Below are 21,235 nucleotides of genomic sequence, written 5' to 3' on the forward strand. Positions count from 1 at the left end.
TGCTGTTCTTTGATGCAAAGATATGCAGTAAGTTTTCCAAAAGCCAGCTTTTGCATGATCACAAACCTTGTTTTGTCTTTTTTTTCCCCCCTGCAATTTCCCAGCTCTCAGTGATTGAAATACGCCAGCCATTCAGTAAATTCGTTCATTTGCGTTCAAGTGCCGATTACGTTTGTAAGACGGCGTATTATAGCCACGCCGTTATAAATATATATGTTTGTTTAGAGGGTGGGGGCAATATTCTGAGAAAATTTGCAACTTTATAACATGGCAAATCATGGCAAATTTGCGACTCTATTAACTCATTCACTCCCAGGACATTTTCACTGTTTTATTGGATTTTGACTGATTTTGCAAGGCCCATAGAATATTGTGTCCTATTGCTATAAAAACATGGAATCTACCAAAAGAAAGATTAGAGCCTCTTCTTTAATCAGGAAAAAAAAAAAGTAAATTTCTATACGTTTCCATTTTGCAGCAATTAGCATTAGGATATGGCTAAGTTTCATCATTATTCACAAATCTGTTTAAAATAGTGGGGAAAAAAAGCTTTTTGATCTCTTATACTCTGCTGCCATCTGCTGGCAGTTTTTGTAATAACTACCATTGCTTCAAGCATTCTCTTCAGTTCAGAGGCTGCATCAAAGCCAAAACATATAAATACATCTTTGGGAGCAAAGTAATATTTAAAATAGAACGTATTTATACGTTTTTGGGAGTAAATGAGTTAAGTGGCAGATTTGCGAGAAAAAAACCTTACGAGAAATACATGTAGCATACTACTCGGATGTTTGTACCAATCAATAAATAAGACGATAGTAATGGCTTTAGAGATTAACCACATCATGTTAAGCATTTGCAATTTGATGCGTTGGGTGCTGCCAGCGACAAAGACAGCTTGCATTGCGAAGGTCCACACACAGAAGATCAAGCATTTAAGTTAATTTATTGAAATGTATATTTACGTTATGTTTCCAGAATTATTATATTTACACATTCATACATTTTGGTATTTTTTGTACAAGTATCTAGGTTGATGTGTCAAATCTGCTGCGCTCCATCAATTACTTGCATTTATCTAAAGTCATTGCTAGCTTCTGATTGGTTAGTGCTAGTCAGCTGATAGGGGATCAGGAATTGTTGCCGCTCTAGCTGCCGTGTATGACAAGTAAAGTTTAAATTAAGAATAAATCTGTCTCCATCCTCCTTTCATAAAAAGTGCCCCATTAACCATTTTATAAAAAGTGTGCCATTAACCATCAACGAATCCTCACATTAGACTATAGCTTTGCTACGTGTATTTGCTGTAAGTTTCTGAGTTTTTTTTCTCTCGCATATAGTGGCAAATTAGCAATTTTATTTTCTAGCAATATTACGCCCCCTGTGGGGAAAAAAAAATAAATGCCGTCAAAGTTTTGTACTGGCTCTCCAAAATAATCAGGCTTTCCAATTTTGCTGTCCAGTTATGATACGCTGACCAATCCGGGGTTAACCCCGCCTCTCGCCCAAAGTCATCTGGAAGAGTCTCCAGCTCATCCACAACCATCATGAGGATAAGCGGTGTTGAAAAAGGATGGATGGTTATGATATGGTTATTTGCATGAAACATTTGTGAACATCGAAAGGGGAGCTGTTTTTTTTTTTTTTAATGTCTTAGGTTAAAAAGTATTTTTACCATTGCCGTCGCGAAGATTTTAGAATCCTACAAATTCCTTTTTTTGTAGCCATACTTAATCTGTAAGAAATTTTAAGCGTGTTTGTTTTATTTTGTTTGCGTTGTTTCTCCTTGTGAATCCATCTGACCGTTTTACTGTTTTGCATCCAAGAGGACGTCAGGCACAGCTTCATCCACAGTGTGGCATTAGTTTGCCGTTCAGTCAGAGACATGCTGAGGCTGCACATAGTTGCTCTAAAAAATCTCTTCAAATACTTGATATGTTTTGTTTGCCTCCCCTATTCCCTATGCTCCTCACCGCATGAGTCCAGTTGTTTGTTTTTTTGTTTTTTTATATATTTATACATGTACAGTACTACACATATCTTATATACTGTAGAAGCCCAAATGTTCTTAAAAGTGGGAATGGTGATAGTTGTAAAAGTAGAAGAATTTCTTAAATGATTGGTCAATCCATTGTTTTGTTTTCCCTTTGCAGTAACTTCATGACGAAATCTCCCACAAAGTAGCCACGTCGCATCGGCCATTGGGCGTCTCCGCAATGTAGGAGTTCACAAACGCAACCCGTGACTGTGCACTTTGTTTTCTTGATAGAAGAAGGAGGCAAAGGTGAGGACGAGGATTGAGAGGAAACACTTGGAGAGGAAACGCTGAGGCCGATGTGATTGGTCCGGAGAATCTTGATTGGTCTGGCCGAAGCAACGGCGGCTTTGATTGACTGTTGGGATGTCGTAGAAACACTGTCAGAGGAAGTGGTCACTCATCATTTTGATGAACTCTGGCACCTTGGACCTGGAGAGAGAAAGAAATACGCACTTACATACATCATCAAAGATTGCAGCTGGCAATGCAGCCAATTGCATATGAGGGAAAAAAGTGTGTGTTTATATATATACATTTCTATTAAAAAAAGGCAATAAAAATAATGAGAGAACATTTAAAGTCACAAATCAAAATCACACTTACTGCCAATCTGTTGTTACAATGTACCCAGACCAGACCGAAACGAAATCATGTCTGGTTTCTTTTGTCCAGCTGTTGTATCATCAGCACTGTACACATTTACTTGTCAGGAACTGAACATCAAAAGTTCATTCAACCAAAAGGTGAACATTTGGAGTATGGGCTTTTGACTGTTTGAATTTCATGCCATTTTCAGGACTGCTCTGTAAAATTGGATGGCATCATACTATAATTTCAGCATCCAATAAAAATAACATACTGGGTGAATATCAGAAATGTTCTGCCTGAGTTGAATAATAGCATGTTTTGCTCAATTCTTTTTTTTTTTTTGGGCAAATTACATCACAACAAGCTGTTCAAAAGCCCAAAGACAAACTTTAATTTTCCTTTTTAAGATTTTTAGTTGCAATTCAAAATCATTCTGGACATTTGCACAAGTATTCAATTTGGCTTTGAGTTGAAGGTACAACAGCAGATTAGTAAATAAGTGAAATCTTCTGACCATTTATGGGGGAGAAGATGTTGCTGCATTTTACATTTGTCCCAATGGGTTTGACCCATCGCCCATGGCGGCATGGTGTGCGGCAGCTAGCGAGAGGGGAGTCCCGTCCGACGCCACGGTGACCTTCTCCTCCTCGCGGCGTTTCAGGCAGGCCGCCTTCGGGTTCAAGTTTCTCTCTGGAAAAGCAGAGGACACAGAAACTGTGAGATGGATTATTTATGCGAAAATAATCACCTCCTGCCAGGAATTATCATATCAGTGGTGACCTTGAAGCCAGGAAGGAGGCACCTTGGCAAAAGGTGGCATTGCTGCCCTCTCCTGGCACAGTGTGTATTATCAGCCTAAACTCGGAGGAACGGACCATTGAGTTCTTCATCAGACAACAGCATCCCCCAGTTACTTACTACCATTGTGGCTAGGTTGGAATTATTTTATTTGTGCACTTTTCACCCTCCTTGAAAAAAAAAATCCCTGACAGAATTTGTCGTTTTGAATCAGAATAAAAAATAAAAAAAAGAAAAAGAAAAAAAAATAGCTCACAAAGAATTTACTGTTTTAAAAAAAAAAAAAAAAAAAAAAAATCCTGATGACTGAATAAATGCACATCTCTATTAGGGATGCAACGATATCCAAACATCACGATACGATATCACGATATGAAGGTCACGATACGATAATTATCATGATATTGTAGGGAGGTTAGCGATACAAAAAAAGGTATATATTGTGAAAAAACGAGCTCATACTAAAAAAAACACACAATATTGTGTTTTGTACAATACAGCAATGAGCAATATTATAAATATATATATATATATATATACACATCACTAAACAAAATAGAAAACAATATGTTGAATTCAATAGAAGACAGTCAACCCACAGTTATGTTATAACTTGCGGGGTGCCCCAGGGATCAATTCTGGAACCAGTAATTTTTCTCCGTTATGTGAATGATATTACAACTATTTCAAAATTGTTAAAATGTATTTGATTTTCAGATGACACCACTTTGTTTTATGTTGGGAAAAATATACATAGCATATTACAAGTAATAATGTGGTTGAATTGTGTATATCCTACGGAATAGTACACTGACCTCGGACTTGTTGCTCGAGACTGAGGATGACCGCAACGGCCTGGTGAAGGATTAGTAACTTGGTCTGCGGCTTATCGCTCTTTAAGTGCAACTGGACCATCCTGCCGAGCTCCTTGAACGCCTCGTTGATGTCGCGTACTCGCAAGCGCTCTCGCGCGTTGTTGGCCATTCTCCGTTCTCGCTCGCGCTCCATCTTCTGCTCTGGTGACAGGTCCTCGTCATCGTTGTTGCTATGGTGGCCAGCGGTGTTGATGACAAAGGGGTGGGGGTATGGGAGTAAGATTTGAGGACGGAAGTTCAGTTTAAAGGTCATTTCTTCTCACGCAATGGTGAAGAGAAAATAGAATTGTGAAATCATCAGTATGATGACCGCCATCATCATGTAGAAGTCTCTGGGTTTGGGATCCAAATGGTTCTGATTTCATTTTACCTCCAGGTGACAAAAAAATAAATAAAAAATCACATTAAACAGTTTATGACTGGAGGAGTGAAGGCTGCTGAGCTGTATCCAGGGTAGGAAACGATGGCAATATTGTATGTGATTTGATCAAACACAATGATGATGTGATCCATAATCTGAAATTATTGAAAAATGAAAACATTGCATTTGATGTGTTATTCAAATGATTAAATAAAATGATCGTGCAGTTGAAATGACCTGTTTTGTAATGTGAGTTGTATTATTTAACTGTATTTAACAGTTCCCACACTTTTCGCGGGTTATACGTTCCACGCTCATCTATGATAGACGAATTTCCGTGAAGTAGAGGTAGTTAAAAAACATATTTTTTCCTCTTCAATACACAATACCGTCTGTCACCTTAATGAGCTCTTCTCGCAGAGTTGCACCGGCCTCTTTGAAGTTAATTGACTTCAATTAACTCGTTTTTATACTTCTCCTGCTAGCGTGGCGGAAGTAAAGAGGCACATTGTGTCGGAGCACTGATATGAATACATGACTGGATAGTCGATAGCCAATACACGCCCCATGCAAGCTGTTGAAGCGACAGGGCGGCCATCCTGCTCCTCCCATCTCGCTATTGTATAAACTATACAGTATACATACATATACAGCTCATAGGCAGTTAATATAGGGCCTCTTATCGTCTGGTTTCAGTTAGTATAGGGTGCGGGGGTTTGTGGCGGGGTGGTCAATGTTTTAACAAATAAAAAAAAAAAAAAAGTGGATGGCATGTGCTGCTTTGAAGATCCCCCTTTTTCTTTTATCGTTCAGTTCCTTTGACCCCAATTTTGTTTTGGCAGAGGCATCTTTTGTTAAATTACAGTTATATTGCTATAAAAACATGAAACATACCAACAGAAAGATTAGAGTTTCTTCTTTCATCAGGATAAAAATATAATAATAATCTAAAAGTATACTTCTATCTGTTTCAGTTTTGCAGCAATTAGCATTAGATTAGCTAAGTTTCATCATGATTCACAAATCTGCTTAGAATTGTGTGGAATCAGCTTGTTTTCATCATGGCCCTGGTTGATCCCTTAAACTCTGCTGCCACCTGCTGGCCTTTTTTGTAATTACTACATTTTTTCCACCTGTTCTCTGCAGTTGAGAGGCTGCATTAAAGCTTCCTGTATGCTCTAGCATAAAAACAAAACAAAACAAAAAACAAAACAAAACAAAAAATATGTCTTTGGGACACTTAACATATTTAAAATAGAACATGTTTATATGTTTTTGGGAGCAAATGAGTTAAGACAAGTTGTCAAATGTCTGAAGTCCTCTTGTTTATGTTTAATAAATTTAAACACCATAAATCATGCTGCTTCTACTAAGTACTGTCGCAAAAGTTCTCCAATTTCGATACTGTAAATGTATAGGATCACATGCCGAGAAACGTTTCTTGGGAGGAGCAATGTACAATGTATGAGTTATAGACCAAAATAAAAATCCACGATAGAGTGAATCCGCAAAGTACCACAAAGTAGTGAGGAACCGCTTGTATTCTACTTCGAGTGGATTCATTCTAAAAGTAATCAGTGGTGCACCTTGGATTGCCATCAAACATCTTTGGCTGCAGATTTCCAAATGCCCTGAATGCAACGTAGCACTTCTTTGAGAAAATTGATGGTGGGTTCTACTCTGCTGTGTGAGAAACAGTTAAAACCAGGCACAAGACCATGGAGAGACCGACGGGATCAAACAAGAGCTTCTTGTCCACCAGAAAGCTCTGTTTTGCCTCAACAGTGTTGGCCGCCAAAAGCACTGGCTTCACTCAAATCAATTAGCAGCGGCCGTGTTTCCAAAAACAGAGCTGCCTGGTGGTTTTCGAGCAAAATGCCTCAGTATTAGCGCATTTATTTAGCTGCTTCTCGTCACACTTGGTCACTTCATCAAAGTCTAAAGACTGGCTCCCAAAACCACTCACTAGTTCAAGTCCTCACTGAAAACCGTATCATGTTTTCAGAAAATACAGTACAAAAAAAGACATTTGCTTAACAGTGAATGTCCACTCTTGAGGGTCTCTCACAACTGAGGTGATTTGGGAAACCAGCCTAACGAGAGTTTTGATAGAAGCGAACGTCTAAGAGGTTGGCGGGTTACCTAGATCTTGACCTATCAATTCCTTTGAGATCCTTGCTGTCGATGTCTTCCTTCTTGGGGTCCAAAGGCTTGGTGTCCTGCAGCAGGTTCTCATCTCCCTCATCTTCGGACTTGATCTCCGAGCTGATGGAGGAGGTGCTCTGGCCCTGAAGGCCGCCGGATAGAGCTGAAAAGAACAAAAAGAAAACAAAGAGGTGTTCCAATGAAAGGAACATAGAAAATGGACAAAATGAACATTTAAACATACTCTAACGTCCCACACTCACAAAATAAATAAATAAATAAATAAATAAATAAATAAATAGCGGGAAAATACAGTTTGTAATAAGTCTTACTAAAAATATTGTTATCATGTCAACCATCTACTTGTTTTTGTTAGTCTTTTTCCGAGATGTTCTCACACACTAGTGCTGTCACTATCGAATATTTGTAGAATTGATTAATCTATCGATTATTCAATCAATTAATTGACTAATATACTAACCCTAACACGGGCCCGTAAACTCATTTGCTCCCAAAAACGTACAAGTACGTTCTATTTGAAATGTTTTAAGTATCCCAAAGACGTATTTATATGTTTTTTTTATTTTTATTTTTATTGTTTTATTCTAGACCATACAGAAAGCTTTGATGCAGTCCCTCAACTGCAGTGAACGGGTGGAAAAATGGTAGTTATTACAAAAACGGCCAGCAGGTGGAAGCAGATTAAAAGCGATCAATCAGGTCCATGTTGAAAACTTGATGAAACTTAGCTATATTCTAATACTAACTGCTGCAAAACGGAAACAGATAGAAATATACTTTTTTTCCCTGATGAAAACAGAGACTCTAATCTTTTTTGAGTAGGTTCCATGTTTTTACAGCGAAACAACACAATATTCTGTGGGCCTTGCAAAATCTGTCAAAATCCAGTAAAACAGTGAAAATTGCTGGGAGTAAATGAGTTAAATTGATGTTGTCGGTTTGGTCATTGTTTTCCAAAGTAAAAACAGATGCAAATGTCATATTTTGATTAAACACACAAGATAATCCGTCTTCTTTCATGAAGTACTACAGGTGAACAATTAATATTGATATGCTGAAATCACAGAATTTGGACAATTTTAAATAAAAAAAACAAAACAAATGCTCCATTCAACATTTACTCGATTATTCAAATACTTGTCGATTAATCAATTATTTTTGACAGCTCTATCCCACACTATGATTTCTGACAGATTTGTGTTATCTGAAACAGTCAAAGTCAAGATTTTAAAGACAGCAGTAGAATTCAAATGAAAATGACTATTATAGCAATTATCTAAAGTTTTATGGCAGGATGAAGTGGAAAATGTTTAACAAAAGGAAAGTATTATGAAAGCCACACCGCCATTTGATTGCATGCAAGCTGTAGTGCAAATGTAAATGCTGCTCTTGCCTCCTGTCAGTCTCTCTCAGTAGAACAGTTAAGTCTTTATTTGACGTCTGTATGGATCGGTAATTGGGAGGCTGCCAAATTCTCTGTCAACACAGAACACTCTCCTCTGTTCCCACACATACACCACCAACTGTCGGCCATTTTGAATCGCCGTCTGCCTGACTGGAGGCATTTTGTGTTCACTTTTGAGTGACAGCCTGTGTTTGGCTCGCGTGTGTCCGTCAGTACAATTCCTGTTAGTTTGTGGACAAATAGATGCATTTCAATGAGTTGAATGTGAAAGTGACTTTGTGCCGTCTCAATGTTTGAATGGACCCAGACATGGGAGGAGACTGAACACATTTGTCAATTTGGGGATGCGTGTTACATTTACTCAATGTTTCTTTTTGTTTTTCACCAGTTCCCGTCGCAATGTTCTCATTTTAAGTATCTAAAGTGGTTTTATATTACTGTCAAGAATTATTTTTCATAATTGTTGGAAGTCCAATTTTGAAATTCTTCCTGCTTTTTTTTTTTTTTTTTTTTTTAATAGACCACGTCTTGCAAAACTCTAAACAAAATCGCTGTTTGAATAGGAAATATCTCAGAGTTGATGTATCAATCAATAAAATAATCAATGTATTTATATACATTTTGCATTATATATGTGATTTGAGTATTTCAACTCTTTAGATATGGAAATAATATCAATAAATCACCCAAACAGATCACTTTGAGAGTGTGAATAGTTAATTATATTATCCATCCATTGATTAATTAATTCAAACCCAAAAACATGTAAACACGTTTTTGTTTTTAACACTTTGTCCTTCACTCCCAAAAACTGATTTACACGTTCTTTGTTTTTTTTGTTTTTTATGTAAGAGCATATAGAAGGCTTTAATGCATATTCTGACATGAAGAGGTGGCTTAAAGCAATTGTAGCTATTAAAAATCGCCAGCAGGTGGCAGCATTTTTTATTTTTTTTTTTAATAGGAATAGAACACAATATTCTGTGGACCTTGCAAAATCAGCCAAAATGAAGTAAAACAGCCAAAGGCGAAAGGGTTGCTTCAGTGAAAATGGCTGTGAGTGAATGAGTTAAGTTCGGATCACCTATCCCAGCTGAATTTGGGTGTGAGGCTGGGTTATTATAGTTTGGGAATTTTCATTTGAGTTAGTTTTGATTTCGTTTTGAGTTTTGTTTTTCAAATTGAGTTAGTTTTAATTAGCTTTCAGGGTGTTTTTTTTAATTAGCCTTAGTTGTTTAATAAATGCTTAATTTTAGTTTAGAATTTAGTTAGGTTAAGTATTAGTTTTAGTTTTAAAAAAAATGTGTATGACTTGTGGGCAATATTTAAAAAACACCATGGGAGCAACGTCAACTGAAGGTGCTTTTCTATTGGCTGATGCTACATGACGTCACTTCTGTGTGACACGCTTTCAAACGTCCTTATTCCGGTTAATATCAAAATAAATCTACTTATAATCACATTGAAAATCATCATCAAATGCTCATGCATTAAATTAATCACCAAAGACTAAAACGGACATTGTTTGCTATAATTATAGTTAGTTTTTTAAATATAATATCTAGTTTCAGTTAGTTTTTTTTTTTAAATGCATTTTCATTTTTATTTTATTTTTTGAATTTTGGTTTGAGTTTTTTGTTAGTTTTAATAAAACAAAACAACCTTGGTGTGAGGTGGGGCACATCCTGGACTGGTCACCCGCCAATCACAATTTATTAGCTCATGTAAAATAAACAACATATAATAGAAATAATCATTGCCAATCACTGATTTTGAATTGATGCCTGCCAAAAGATTTAGTTTTTTTCCACAGCCTTGAACACCTCCATTACAATGTGTGTGTGTTAAAATGAGGAACAATGTCTCTCTTTTTTTTTTTTTTTTCTGCTTGAGTGTGTGTTTCACTCTCTCTCACCTCATTACACACTTGGCTGTGGTTGCTGCTTGCTGAACTTTGCTGCCAGCAAACTCATTTGCAGCCTTTAAAAAGAGCTCAGGGCTAATTTGTTTCACATTGCGCTCATATACACTTCCCTCCTCCATATTCATAGCGTATATTTATTTAGTGTTTTAGTGCTCAGTAAATGTGAGCTTTGCCAGCTGAGCTCTGACTTAACACGTGTGTCTGCTTTTGCCTGAAATGACCTCATCTCAAAGTCAGTTTTTGGGTTTCTTCATGATTTATGAACACATTATAAACCTTCACTCTGCAACCACAAAAATGTATAATATAATATTTTTCCAATTTGAAATATAGTAAATACACGTTTCAACTGTATTCATTTTTTTTTAATTTACTTTCACAATTTTGTTTTTTATTGTCGTGTAGTAACATAAAAAGGCTGCCATTGGTCTGTCATTATCAATTATTTTATGCGGTATTATTAATTTTTGTAGTTTTCACTATTAAAATATACTATTAAAACCCCTGGGGTAAAATTTTACCTTGTTTAAATTCTTGTGATTTTGTAAAAAAAAAAAAAAAAAAAAAAAAAAAAAAAAAAAAAAAAAGACTTTTCCTTTGAAGTGTCACAACAAAGTCATTTATGAATATTTTTTCAATTTCAACCACTCAAAATGTTCAATGGCACCAAACCTATTTATTTATTTATTTATTTATTTATTCATTTTTAATGGATAAATATTAGCAGTATTTTTCCTATAGCAAGACTAAGTATGCCGTACATATATAGAAAATAAAAGTCTAATTTGAATATTTCATATGACATAGTTAGAGGCTTGAATATGATTAAAAGTCATGAAAACAGTTTTGTTTTTTTTCATACCTAGTTTTTACAAAATGGCACTTTTCTGAATAGAGCTAAATTCTTGTGATTTTGTCCAAAATATGACTTTTCCTTTGACGTGTCATAACTAAGTCATTTATAAATATTTTTTCTATTTCAACCACTCAAAATGTTCAATGGCACCAGACCTATCTATACATATATAGTTTTTATTTATTTATTTTTAATGCCCCTATGGACAAGTAATAGCAGTATTATTCGACTAACTATGCTGTACGTATATAGAAAACAAAAGTCTAATTTGGATATTTCATTAAGAGAAAAGCCAGAAAACGGGCAAATAACGCCAAGGGGTTAAAAAAATAAATAAATAAATCACATTTTGGGTACAGCAACACTAACGTTTGGTGGTTATTTGTGTCAATTAGGATTCCCAACACAGGATGATGAGACTTACCACGGTAAGGGTCGGGTTGGCTGAGGTCTGGCGAGGTGGCGGACTGAGCAGGCAGCTGAGGGACCTGACCCGCCGCCATCGAGTGTCCGCCACGTAAAGCGCCCATACTGCCGTCTTCTCTGTGGGAGCTCACCTGGGAGACAAAAGAAAGGGAGGAAAAAATGAGGCCTGCGGCTTGGCCAGATGAGAATAGATAAAAATAGTGATTTGTATTGGTTTTATAATTCTCACAAATAGATTGTATTGTGTAGCTTGGTGAGTGCATTTTACTCATGACAACAAATTTTAGTATATATTCAGTATTCTCAAAAACATAATATTTAACCTCAGCTTCACTAGTTTACTTAACGAGGGAACTATAAGTGAACAAATATGAGTTAAGTTAATTACCAGCAGGACATTGTGCTGTGTGTTTAGGATTTGCACATCTTGGTCAGAGCTTAAAAAAAAAAATCAGCTTTTGTTCTTTGACTCCCAAGAGTTGCAGTTCCGTCTTTGTCCTATTGAGGGCATCATCTACCTTTCTAAGAGCCCAAACTTAAAAGGCGTGTTACTGTCCCATCGAATCTCCGCGTCATGACATGTATGTTTTGGACTTGCGTGTGGTCTCTTTTTGTTCCTTGCTGTTTGCAGGGGCATACAGTGAGTGAGGTGCATGTGTGTGAAATGTGAATGAATGCGTGTGTGTGGGTGTGTGCGTGCTTGGCTGAATCCTATCCATCTGTCGGACACGCACGCACACGACAACACAACAACTGACAATTATCTTAATGCCCATATGTTTGATTGTGGGATTTCTAATTCCCGGGGCACCAAGCAGCTTCCAGCGGGGACTCACTGTTTTGGCAAGGGATCTGAGTTTGCGTGCGCACGCGCACGTGTGTACGTATAATGCCAGCTTCCTTAAGAATGGTCTTACATCCTATACTTTTAAGAGATCTTTGTTGTAGCCTACTGTACTTTCAGATCAACATGAAGCATGGTGTACAGTATTGTAATGTATGCAGACGGCAGCTTGTCAGTGTCAGTTGTCACAGATGTAGGCATTGCTTGAGCATTGTGCCACCCTTCACTACATTTTGAATAAGAAGACATCACAGAATTAAAATATTTCAAAACGTACGGTATGTATATTTTTCTATACAAGCAGAATAAATATTGCAAATAAACGTAGTATTTTTCCTTTTTTTTTTTTTTTTTTTAATAAAGTTAACATAGGGTGACCAGATTTTCAAATTTAAACACTGGGACATTACAAATTTCACTGAAAATCAAACACTGCATAGATTAAATTCTCATCCAAATTACACAGTACATTCTATAGAGTAAATTTGACTCTATTTAGAGTTGGACCAAATAGACTCTGTTTTAGAATCAGCTCATGTCAGCTGGAATCTTCGTAAGACCAAAACGGTCTCATTTTGGATATAAGCAAACTGTAGGAGGTGCATAAAGTAGCTTAGGTAGCGTGGAAATCTTCCAAGCTGAAGTGAGTTTGTTCTTCAGCACCTATGTGACTTTTTTTTTTTTTTCCAATTCTTTATTCTACTTGCTTGTAAGTGTAAATATGACTCTAAAAGTCTATTTGATCCCACTCTAAATACAGTCAGATTTACTATACAGAATTTACTTTGTATTTTTTAACAAATTTAATCTTGTTATACTTTATTACTTTGGTGAGTGCAAAATGCTATCTTGGTTGACAGTTCAACAGCACTAAACGCTCACCATGATCCAACATTTTTTGCTCTATCGCGGCAGCTATTGGAAGCTGGCTGTGGTGTTTGACTCACATTATAACATGCAACTGTGTGATTATTGACAACAAATGGCCCACATAATTGGCTTGCTGAATGGACTTAAAAAAATAATAATAATTGTCACGGTGGGGGTGTGATGGACGGACCCAGAGGCGGAATAAGTAGGCAGGGAGAAGTGGACTGACAGCAACTAGAATGACTTTATTGACTGTGGTGGGGAAGGACGGGACGAGACTGAAGTGGAGAAGACTGGGCTGGACGTGTACCCAGATCATGGCGAGGACTTGGCGTTGCGTGAGGCAGAGACTTGGCGTGAGGCAGAGACTTGGCGTGAGGCAGAGACTTGGCGTGAGCTGACGTTGAAGACTTGGCGTGGCTGACGTTGAAGACTTGGCGTGGCTGACGTTGAAGACTTGGCGTGGCTGACGTTGAAGACTTGGCGTGGCTGACGTTGAAGACTTGGCGTGGCTGACGTTGAAGACTTGGCGTGGCTGACGTTGAAGACTTGGCGTGGCTGACGTTGAAGACTTGGCGTGGCTGACGTTGAAGACTTGGCGTGGCTGACGTTGAAGACTTGGCGTGGCTGACGTTGAAGACTTGGCGTGGCTGACGTTGAAGACTTGGCGTGGCTGACGTTGAAGACTTGGCGTGGCTGACGTTGAAGACTTGGCGTGGCTGACGTTGAAGACTTGGCGTGGCTGACGGTGAAGACTTGGCGTGGCTGACGTTGAAGACTTGGCGTGGCTGACGGTGAAGACTTGGCGTGGCTGACGGTGAAGACTTGGCGTGGCTGACGGTGAAGACTTGGCGTGGCTGACGGTGAAGACTTGGCGTGGCTGACGGTGAAGACTTGGCGTGGCTGACGGTGAAGACTTGGCGTGGCTGACGGTGAAGACTTGGCGTGGCTGACGGTGAAGACTTGGCGTGGAAGACGGTGAAGACTTGGCGTGGCTGACGGTGAAGACTTGGCGTGGAAGACTTGGCAAATGGTCAAATGACACCACTGTGACAAAGCATGCAGACAACAGCAAACAATGCTCCCACACCCGCGTGAGACAAACACCACTCCCTTATACCAACACTAATGACAATAACCGGACACACCTGGGAGACACAGCAGGGAGGGGGAACCAATCAGCACTACACATCAGGAAGGGAAGACACAAGCAGGTGGACAAGGTTAACATAACGAGACTGGGGGGAGAAGACCGGAACACCAACAACCAACACTCACCAAAATAAAACAAAACCCCAACCCAAAAACCGAAACATGACAGTACCCCTCCACCAAGGGACGGCTCCCAGACGTCCCAAACACAAAACAAGCCAAAAAAGGGGAGGGCGGGGACGGGAACGGGAGCAAAACACAGCCCTCAACCAGGGTAGGAATAGGAGGACACAAGGGGGCGAAAAACGGCCTCACACAATGCCATAAACTCCGCATCCGGGGGTGGCCCAGGAGGAGGCAAAATCATCGGCCCAGAGGGCTGAAACTGGGGTGGCTCCGCCAAGGGCCGGTCCCCGTGGTGGGCCCGTCTTCTGCGCCGCCTGGCGCTAGGTCCCGGATCGGCCACCATGACCGCACTGCTTGGGGCGGACACCAGGCCCGGAGACTTTGATCGGGGCAGAGACGAGGAAGCCGGGGATTTGACCTGGGGCAGAGACGAGGAAACTTGAGACTTTGGCTGGGGCTGTGACGAGGAAGCTGGGGATTTGACCTGGGGCAGAGACGAGGAAACTTGAGACTTTGGCTGGGGCTGTGACGAGGAAACTTGAGACTTGACTTGGGGCAGAGATGAGGAAGCGGGAGAAGGCGGCAACTCCGCCGTGACGAGGGGACCTGAGATGCCAATTGGCCGCGACGAGGGGACCTGAGACGGCAGGGGCTTAGGCTGCACAGGCGCTGCGGCCAGGGGCTGCGGAGGCAGCGGCACAGGCGTTGCGGCCAGGGGCTGCGGAGGCAGCGGCACAGGCGTTGCGGCCAGGGGCTGCTGAGGCAGCGGCACAGGCGTTGCGGCCAGGGGCTGCGGAGGCAGCGGCACAGGCGAAGCGGCCAGGGGCTGCGGCGGCAGCGGCACAGGCGAAGCGGCCTGGGGCTGCGGCGGCAGCGGCGCAGGCGAAGCGGCCTGGGGCTGCGGCGGCAGCGGCGCAGGCGAAGCGGCCTGGGGCTGCGGCGGCGCAGGCGAAGCGGCCTGGGGCTGCGGCGGCAGCGGCGCAGGCGAAGCGGCCTGGGGCTGCGGCGGCAGCGGCGCAGGCGAAGCGGCCTGGGGCTGCGGCGGCAGCGGCACAGGCGTTGCATCCGGGACCGGCAGCGACGAAGTGGCCAGGGGCTGAAGCGGCAGCAGCGGCACAGGCAAAGAGGCCAGGGGCTGAAGCGGCACAGGCGTGGCATTCTTGGGCTGCCGAGGTGCCAGGACGAGGGCCTGGAGCCGGCGGGGAGCCGGAACGGGGTCCTGAGGCCGGCAGGGCGCCGGAACGGGGTCCTGAGGCCGGTGTGGAGCCGGAACGGGGTCCTGAGGCCGGCGCGGAGCCGGAACGGGGTCCTGAGGCCGGCGCGGAGCCGGAACGGGGTCCTGAGGCCGGCGCGGAGCCGGAACGGGAACTTGAATCCGGCGCGGAGCCGGAACGGGGTCCTGAGGCCGGCGCGGAGCCGGAACGGGAACTTGAATCCGGCGCGGAGCCGGAACGGGAACTTGAATCCGGCGCGGAGCCGGAATGGGGTCCTGAGTCCGGCGGGGAGCCGGAACGGGAGCTTGAATCCGGCGCGGAGCCGGAACGGGGTCCTGAGGTCGGCGCGGAGCCGGAACGGGGTCCTGAGGCCGGCGCGGAGCCGGAACGGGGTCCTGAGGCCGGCGCGGAGCCGGAACGGGGTCCTGAGGCCGGCGCGGAGCCGGAACGGGAACTTGAATCCGGCGCGGAGCCGGAACGGGGTCCTGAGTCCGGCGGGGAGCCGGAACGAGGTCCTGAGTCCGGTGGGGAGCCGGAACGAGGTCCTGAGTCCGGCGGGGAGCCGGAACGGGGACGAGGCGCTTCCGCTGGGTCCAGGTAGGTGGGAGCATTCTGTCACGGTGGGGGTGTGATGGACGGACCCAGAGGCGGAATAAGTAGGCAGGGAGAAGTGGACTGACAGCAACTAGAATGACTTTATTGACTGTGGTGGGGAAGGACGGGACGAGACTGAAGTGGAGAAGACTGGGCTGGACGTGTACCCAGATCATGGCGAGGACTTGGCGTTGCGTGAGGCAGAGACTTGGCGTGAGGCAGAGACTTGGCGTGAGGCAGAGACTTGGCGTGAGGCAGAGACTTGGCGTGAGCTGACGTTGAAGACTTGGCGTGGCTGACGTTGAAGACTTGGCGTGGCTGACGTTGAAGACTTGGCGTGGCTGACGTTGAAGACTTGGCGTGGCTGACGTTGAAGACTTGGCGTGGCTGACGTTGAAGACTTGGCGTGGCTGACGTTGAAGACTTGGCGTGGCTGACGTTGAAGACTTGGCGTGGCTGACGTTGAAGACTTGGCGTGGCTGACGTTGAAGACTTGGCGTGGCTGACGTTGAAGACTTGGCGTGGCTGACGTTGAAGACTTGGCGTGGCTGACGTTGAAGACTTGGCGTGGCTGACGTTGAAGACTTGGCGTGGCTGACGTTGAAGACTTGGCGTGGCTGACGTTGAAGACTTGGCGTGGCTGACGTTGAAGACTTGGCGTGGCTGACGTTGAAGACTTGGCGTGGCTGACGTTGAAGACTTGGCGTGGCTGACGTTGAAGACTTGGCGTGGCTGACGTTGAAGACTTGGCGTGGCTGACGTTGAAGACTTGGCGTGGCTGACGTTGAAGACTTGGCGTGGCTGACGTTGAAGACTTGGCGTGGCTGACGTTGAAGACTTGGCGTGGCTGACGGTGAAGACTTGGCGTGGCTGACGTTGAAGACTTGGCGTGGCTGACGGTGAAGACTTGGCGTGGCTGACGGTGAAGACTTGGCGTGGCTGACGGTGAAGACTTGGCGTGGCTGACGGTGAAGACTTGGCGTGGCTGACGGTGAAGACTTGGCGTGGCTGACGGTGAAGACTTGGCGTGGCTGACGGTGAAGACTTGGCGTGGCTGACGGTGAAGACTTGGCGTGGAAGACTTGGCAAATGGTCAAATGACACCACTGTGACAAAGCATGCAGACAACAGCAAACAATGCTCCCACACCCGCGTGAGACAAACACCACTCCCTTATACCAACACTAATGACAATAACCGGACACACCTGGGAGACACAGCAGGGAGGGGGAACCAATCAGCACTACACATCAGGAAGGGAAGACACAAGCAGGTGGACAAGGTTAACATAACGAGACTGGGGGGAGAAGACCGGAACACCAACAACCAACACTCACCAAAATAAAACAAAACCCCAACCCAAAAACCGAAACATGACAATAATAACACAGGGATGCTGGGAAGGGAGCTGTGTAAAAGTGGAGTCAGGACACGTCTTAAAACCGGAACTGATCTTATAAAAGTTGACATGAAAGCTAAATGCATGGCTCTGCAGCGCACAACATCAGAGCAGGGTTTCACGTTTTACATCTCATCCTTCCTCTGCAATTTTAAAGGCAAGTTTGCTAGCTAGCTTTTGCCAATACTGTAACTTTTGATGTGGTTTACTGTCGTCCTTGGGTAAATGTTTACATACTCTAACAATAAGAGATTTTTATAATAATAATAATAATAATAATAATAATAATAATAATAACAATAATAATAATAGCAATAGTAATAATAATAATAGTAATAATAATAATAATAATAATAATAATAATAATAATAGAGCCAGACCTTTGAGAAATAATTTCAGAGGATAGGCTACCTTGCTAAAAAAAAAAAAAACATATTCATTTGCTGTGACTAATTTAGTGGCCAGCAGTTGAAGCCTAAAGGGGTTGTTGCAGATGTTATCCCAAGGGCAGAGTTGGCTCATTGGGCAAACCAGCCACTGAGCGTAAAGAATGGAGTGGTGAAGGAGAAAATCAGATCATTTTGGGGGACATTTTTAAATTATTCTAATATTAACACACATATTCTTGCTATTTTCACCACAACGGTATGCAACAATATGAATATATAATTAGGTTTTTGACATGAATGCAGACTTTTAAAATGGTCAGTGTTTTAGTTTTTTTTTTTTTTGGTGCATTGTAACCCAAGTGTGAATAAAGTTGTGTTGAAAAACAAATCCCTCTGTCTGTTTGTTAATCCCGCAGGCTAACGACGACGTCTTGCCAACCGCATGCCTTCGTCCCCTCTCGCGGCATGCACAAAATGTTTTGTGTCACAAAATGTCGGCCACGCGTCACTTGGCGTGATCATTCGTCGTCGGCGTATATTGTCCCCCATCTGTCCGTCCATACATCTGTGCGTGCTCCCTTATGTATGATTTTCCACTCATCCTTCTCCCTGACTTTTCTTCCCTCAATCTCTGTCTTTCATCATTGCCTGGATTCCCAAATGTAAAATGGCAGCAGCGAGGAGAAAGAGGGTGGCGTACATTTTTAATGGAGGGCTTTTATATTTTAACGAGCCTTCCTTCTCCCTTCCTTAATTTAGTTCAATGAGGAAGGGAAGACGAGGAGACAGACGGCAGTGAGAAATATAAATAAATTACACAAACTGATCTGCTGCTTGAGTGGCGCGCGCTGTTGCCGTGAATTGGAGCCACACCCTCAAACCTCATCATTCATCAGGTTCAAGTATGACGTCATTAGACAAATGATAAGCCTGCAGAATACAGATATTATTCAAACTTTTGTTCGCATCTAATAGTAGGTCATTTTGTCAGATTTCAATATGGTTGCACAAATGTTAGTTAAAACCAAACTTCATGCTGTGGCAGCAATGATGGGACCATCGAGAGCAGGGGGAGGGGGCCGCCATTTTTCAACAGTGATACTTGAGGGGCCACACAGAATCACAAACTTCCTCACCCAAACAACAAAGGATTTGAAGCAAACAACAAAACATACTGCGAGTATCAGTGTACCGTTAAGTGTCTGCAATCTAGTGGTTAATGACAATATTAAAAATGAAAACTACAGTCAATGCATATTTGCAGTTCAGGACCCGTAAATTTGTGGATTTTTTTCTTTCTTTTTTTTTCTCTCAATATTTTTTAACATTTTGCCTCCGCCCCAGGAAAAATTAAATACCGGTATATTGAATTTTTATCAGCGTCTTTTTGACAAATTATTATTTTTGTTAAAAAAAAAAATAATCAAAACATTTAAATATTTTTATTTCTTTTAATTAATCAAGAGACCACTCACAATGTTGGTTGCGGGTTAGGGTTAATTTAACACTGACATTGAAACAAAATTAATAGTCATAAAATAACTTTTATGTTTATTCAATTCAGAATTTGGTCGACTGCATGGAAATGTTTGTTGACTAATCACATCTGGACATTATAACTGAAAGCAGCCGAGGTGCTTTTGATTCAAGCTCAACAAGTTTACACTCTAAAAAAGTCATTTACCATATTACAAAATTAGATTTCAGCAAATGTCTTTTTCTTTATTTGTTTAAAATTACTTCTGTTTTTTTTGTTTTCGTTTGTCAATCACAGGTATTTAGTTAAATGCCCATCCTCAATATTTTTGGTCAATATACTGGAAAACCTTACCAGGAAAAAAAAAAAAAAAAAAAAAAAAAAAGGAGCTGTCAAGTGAAATTCAAGAGTGAAGTGATTATATGAAATACCACATTACTAACCAGATAAATTATTACTATTATTATTATTATTATTATTATTATTATTATACTACAAACACACATGCGCCTGCTAATGCTACATTTGCATGCACACACATGCATACGTTTTATATAATGTATAATATAATCACAAATTGTTTGCTTTTCTCACAAGCCTTTCTCATTTATCACTTTTTTTTGTGCACATATTGAAGTACAAAATTATAAAGGTTGTTTAAGTTAATTAATGTAATGATCTCAAGGACTATAAGATATCAAAATCAAATGACTAACACCTTTTGTTTATAAATATTCATTACATACAAATACAAAGGAGCAATATTACCATACCACAGAGATGTGTACATTTACATACAATGTTGTAGCAAAGTATTTCTGTAAATTCAGTCTTCAACTATCAAATGAATGTTTCTAGTAGGAATAAGGTATATAAAAAGCACAGTTGTACTCTGGATGAAGACATATTTGAATTTGCATTTTATTTGTGAGCACAAATATGAAACCATAGGCGCAATTAGCCCATTTTTAGAGGTGCTAAATAGTATATATAATTTAATGCCATTTGTACAGATAAAATAAAAACGGGCTGAGAAAATAATTTAATATATTTTAGAATATTAAATGAAACGTTGGAGGGGCTTAATTTGAGCTCCACAGATTTCTGACCCCAGTGTATCAACATCCCTGATTTACAGCCCAAAAGAATAAAATTCAAATGATGTCTCTGACCTTGCACAAGACTCGTGAGTACCGTTGTCTTGACCTCAAGTGAATCTCACAAGACTTTGAGCAAAGGAATACTTTTCTGTATTCAAAGATGAATGCCCAAAAGAGACGAGTATACGATAAGTTAGTTATTCACACTTCCGACTTTTATTTGTTTTATATTTTAGTCATTGTGACCGAGCTGCCAACCTGTACACATCATGCCCACTTATGGATGTTGGCTAGGTTTGAAGCTATATTAATTATGAACATCTCACATGTGCGTTCAATCAGGAGAGCAATGAGATAAGAGCACATGTGGAAGCAATCATGCAGTTTAACAACGTGTCAAGAGTCCAATGCATTCCTTAGTACCTTTAAGAATACATTTAAAGCAGTGAAGGAAGAACAATGGTCAAAATATTGCTCATATTTTACTGTAATTGGTCATGTAAATAATATTGTACTGATTAATACTGAATTCAGTGCTTTTCTAATGCTGGTTTGAAAAAGTTACAGCCTTTTAAAATGGATGACAACACACCAAAAGTATGAGTATTGTATATGTATGTCAAATGCAGTATA

The 21,235-nt window shown here is 41.3% G+C and overlaps 1 protein-coding gene across 8 annotated transcripts in view; it reads right to left on the bottom strand.

Annotated features, from left to right (window-relative positions):
• Positions 1 to 317: 317 nt before the first annotated feature.
• tcf4 (transcription factor 4) overlaps positions 318 to 21,235 on the bottom strand; it is a 211,268-nt gene continuing 190,350 nt past the window's right edge. For 3 of the 8 annotated variants that reach the window (XM_077496696.1, XM_077496700.1, XM_077496701.1), the window contains 5 exons: positions 11,436 to 11,568; positions 6,803 to 6,968; positions 4,240 to 4,469; positions 3,175 to 3,316; positions 318 to 2,467 (listed from right to left, as the gene is read on the bottom strand). In XM_077496696.1, the coding sequence (XP_077352822.1) occupies positions 2,419 to 2,467; positions 3,175 to 3,316; positions 4,240 to 4,469; positions 6,803 to 6,968; positions 11,436 to 11,568 (720 nt within the window). In that variant the 3' untranslated portion in view covers positions 318 to 2,418. Of the gene's footprint in view, positions 2,468 to 3,140; positions 3,317 to 4,239; positions 4,470 to 6,802; positions 6,969 to 11,435; positions 11,569 to 21,235 lie in introns of all 8 variants that reach the window. The other 5 variants (XM_077496699.1, XM_077496703.1, XM_077496698.1 and 2 more) reach the window with 3 other exon arrangements.

This window comes from Festucalex cinctus, chromosome 15 (genome assembly GCF_051991245.1).
Source record: "Festucalex cinctus isolate MCC-2025b chromosome 15, RoL_Fcin_1.0, whole genome shotgun sequence".
Classification (NCBI taxonomy): Eukaryota; Metazoa; Chordata; class Actinopteri; order Syngnathiformes; family Syngnathidae; genus Festucalex; species Festucalex cinctus.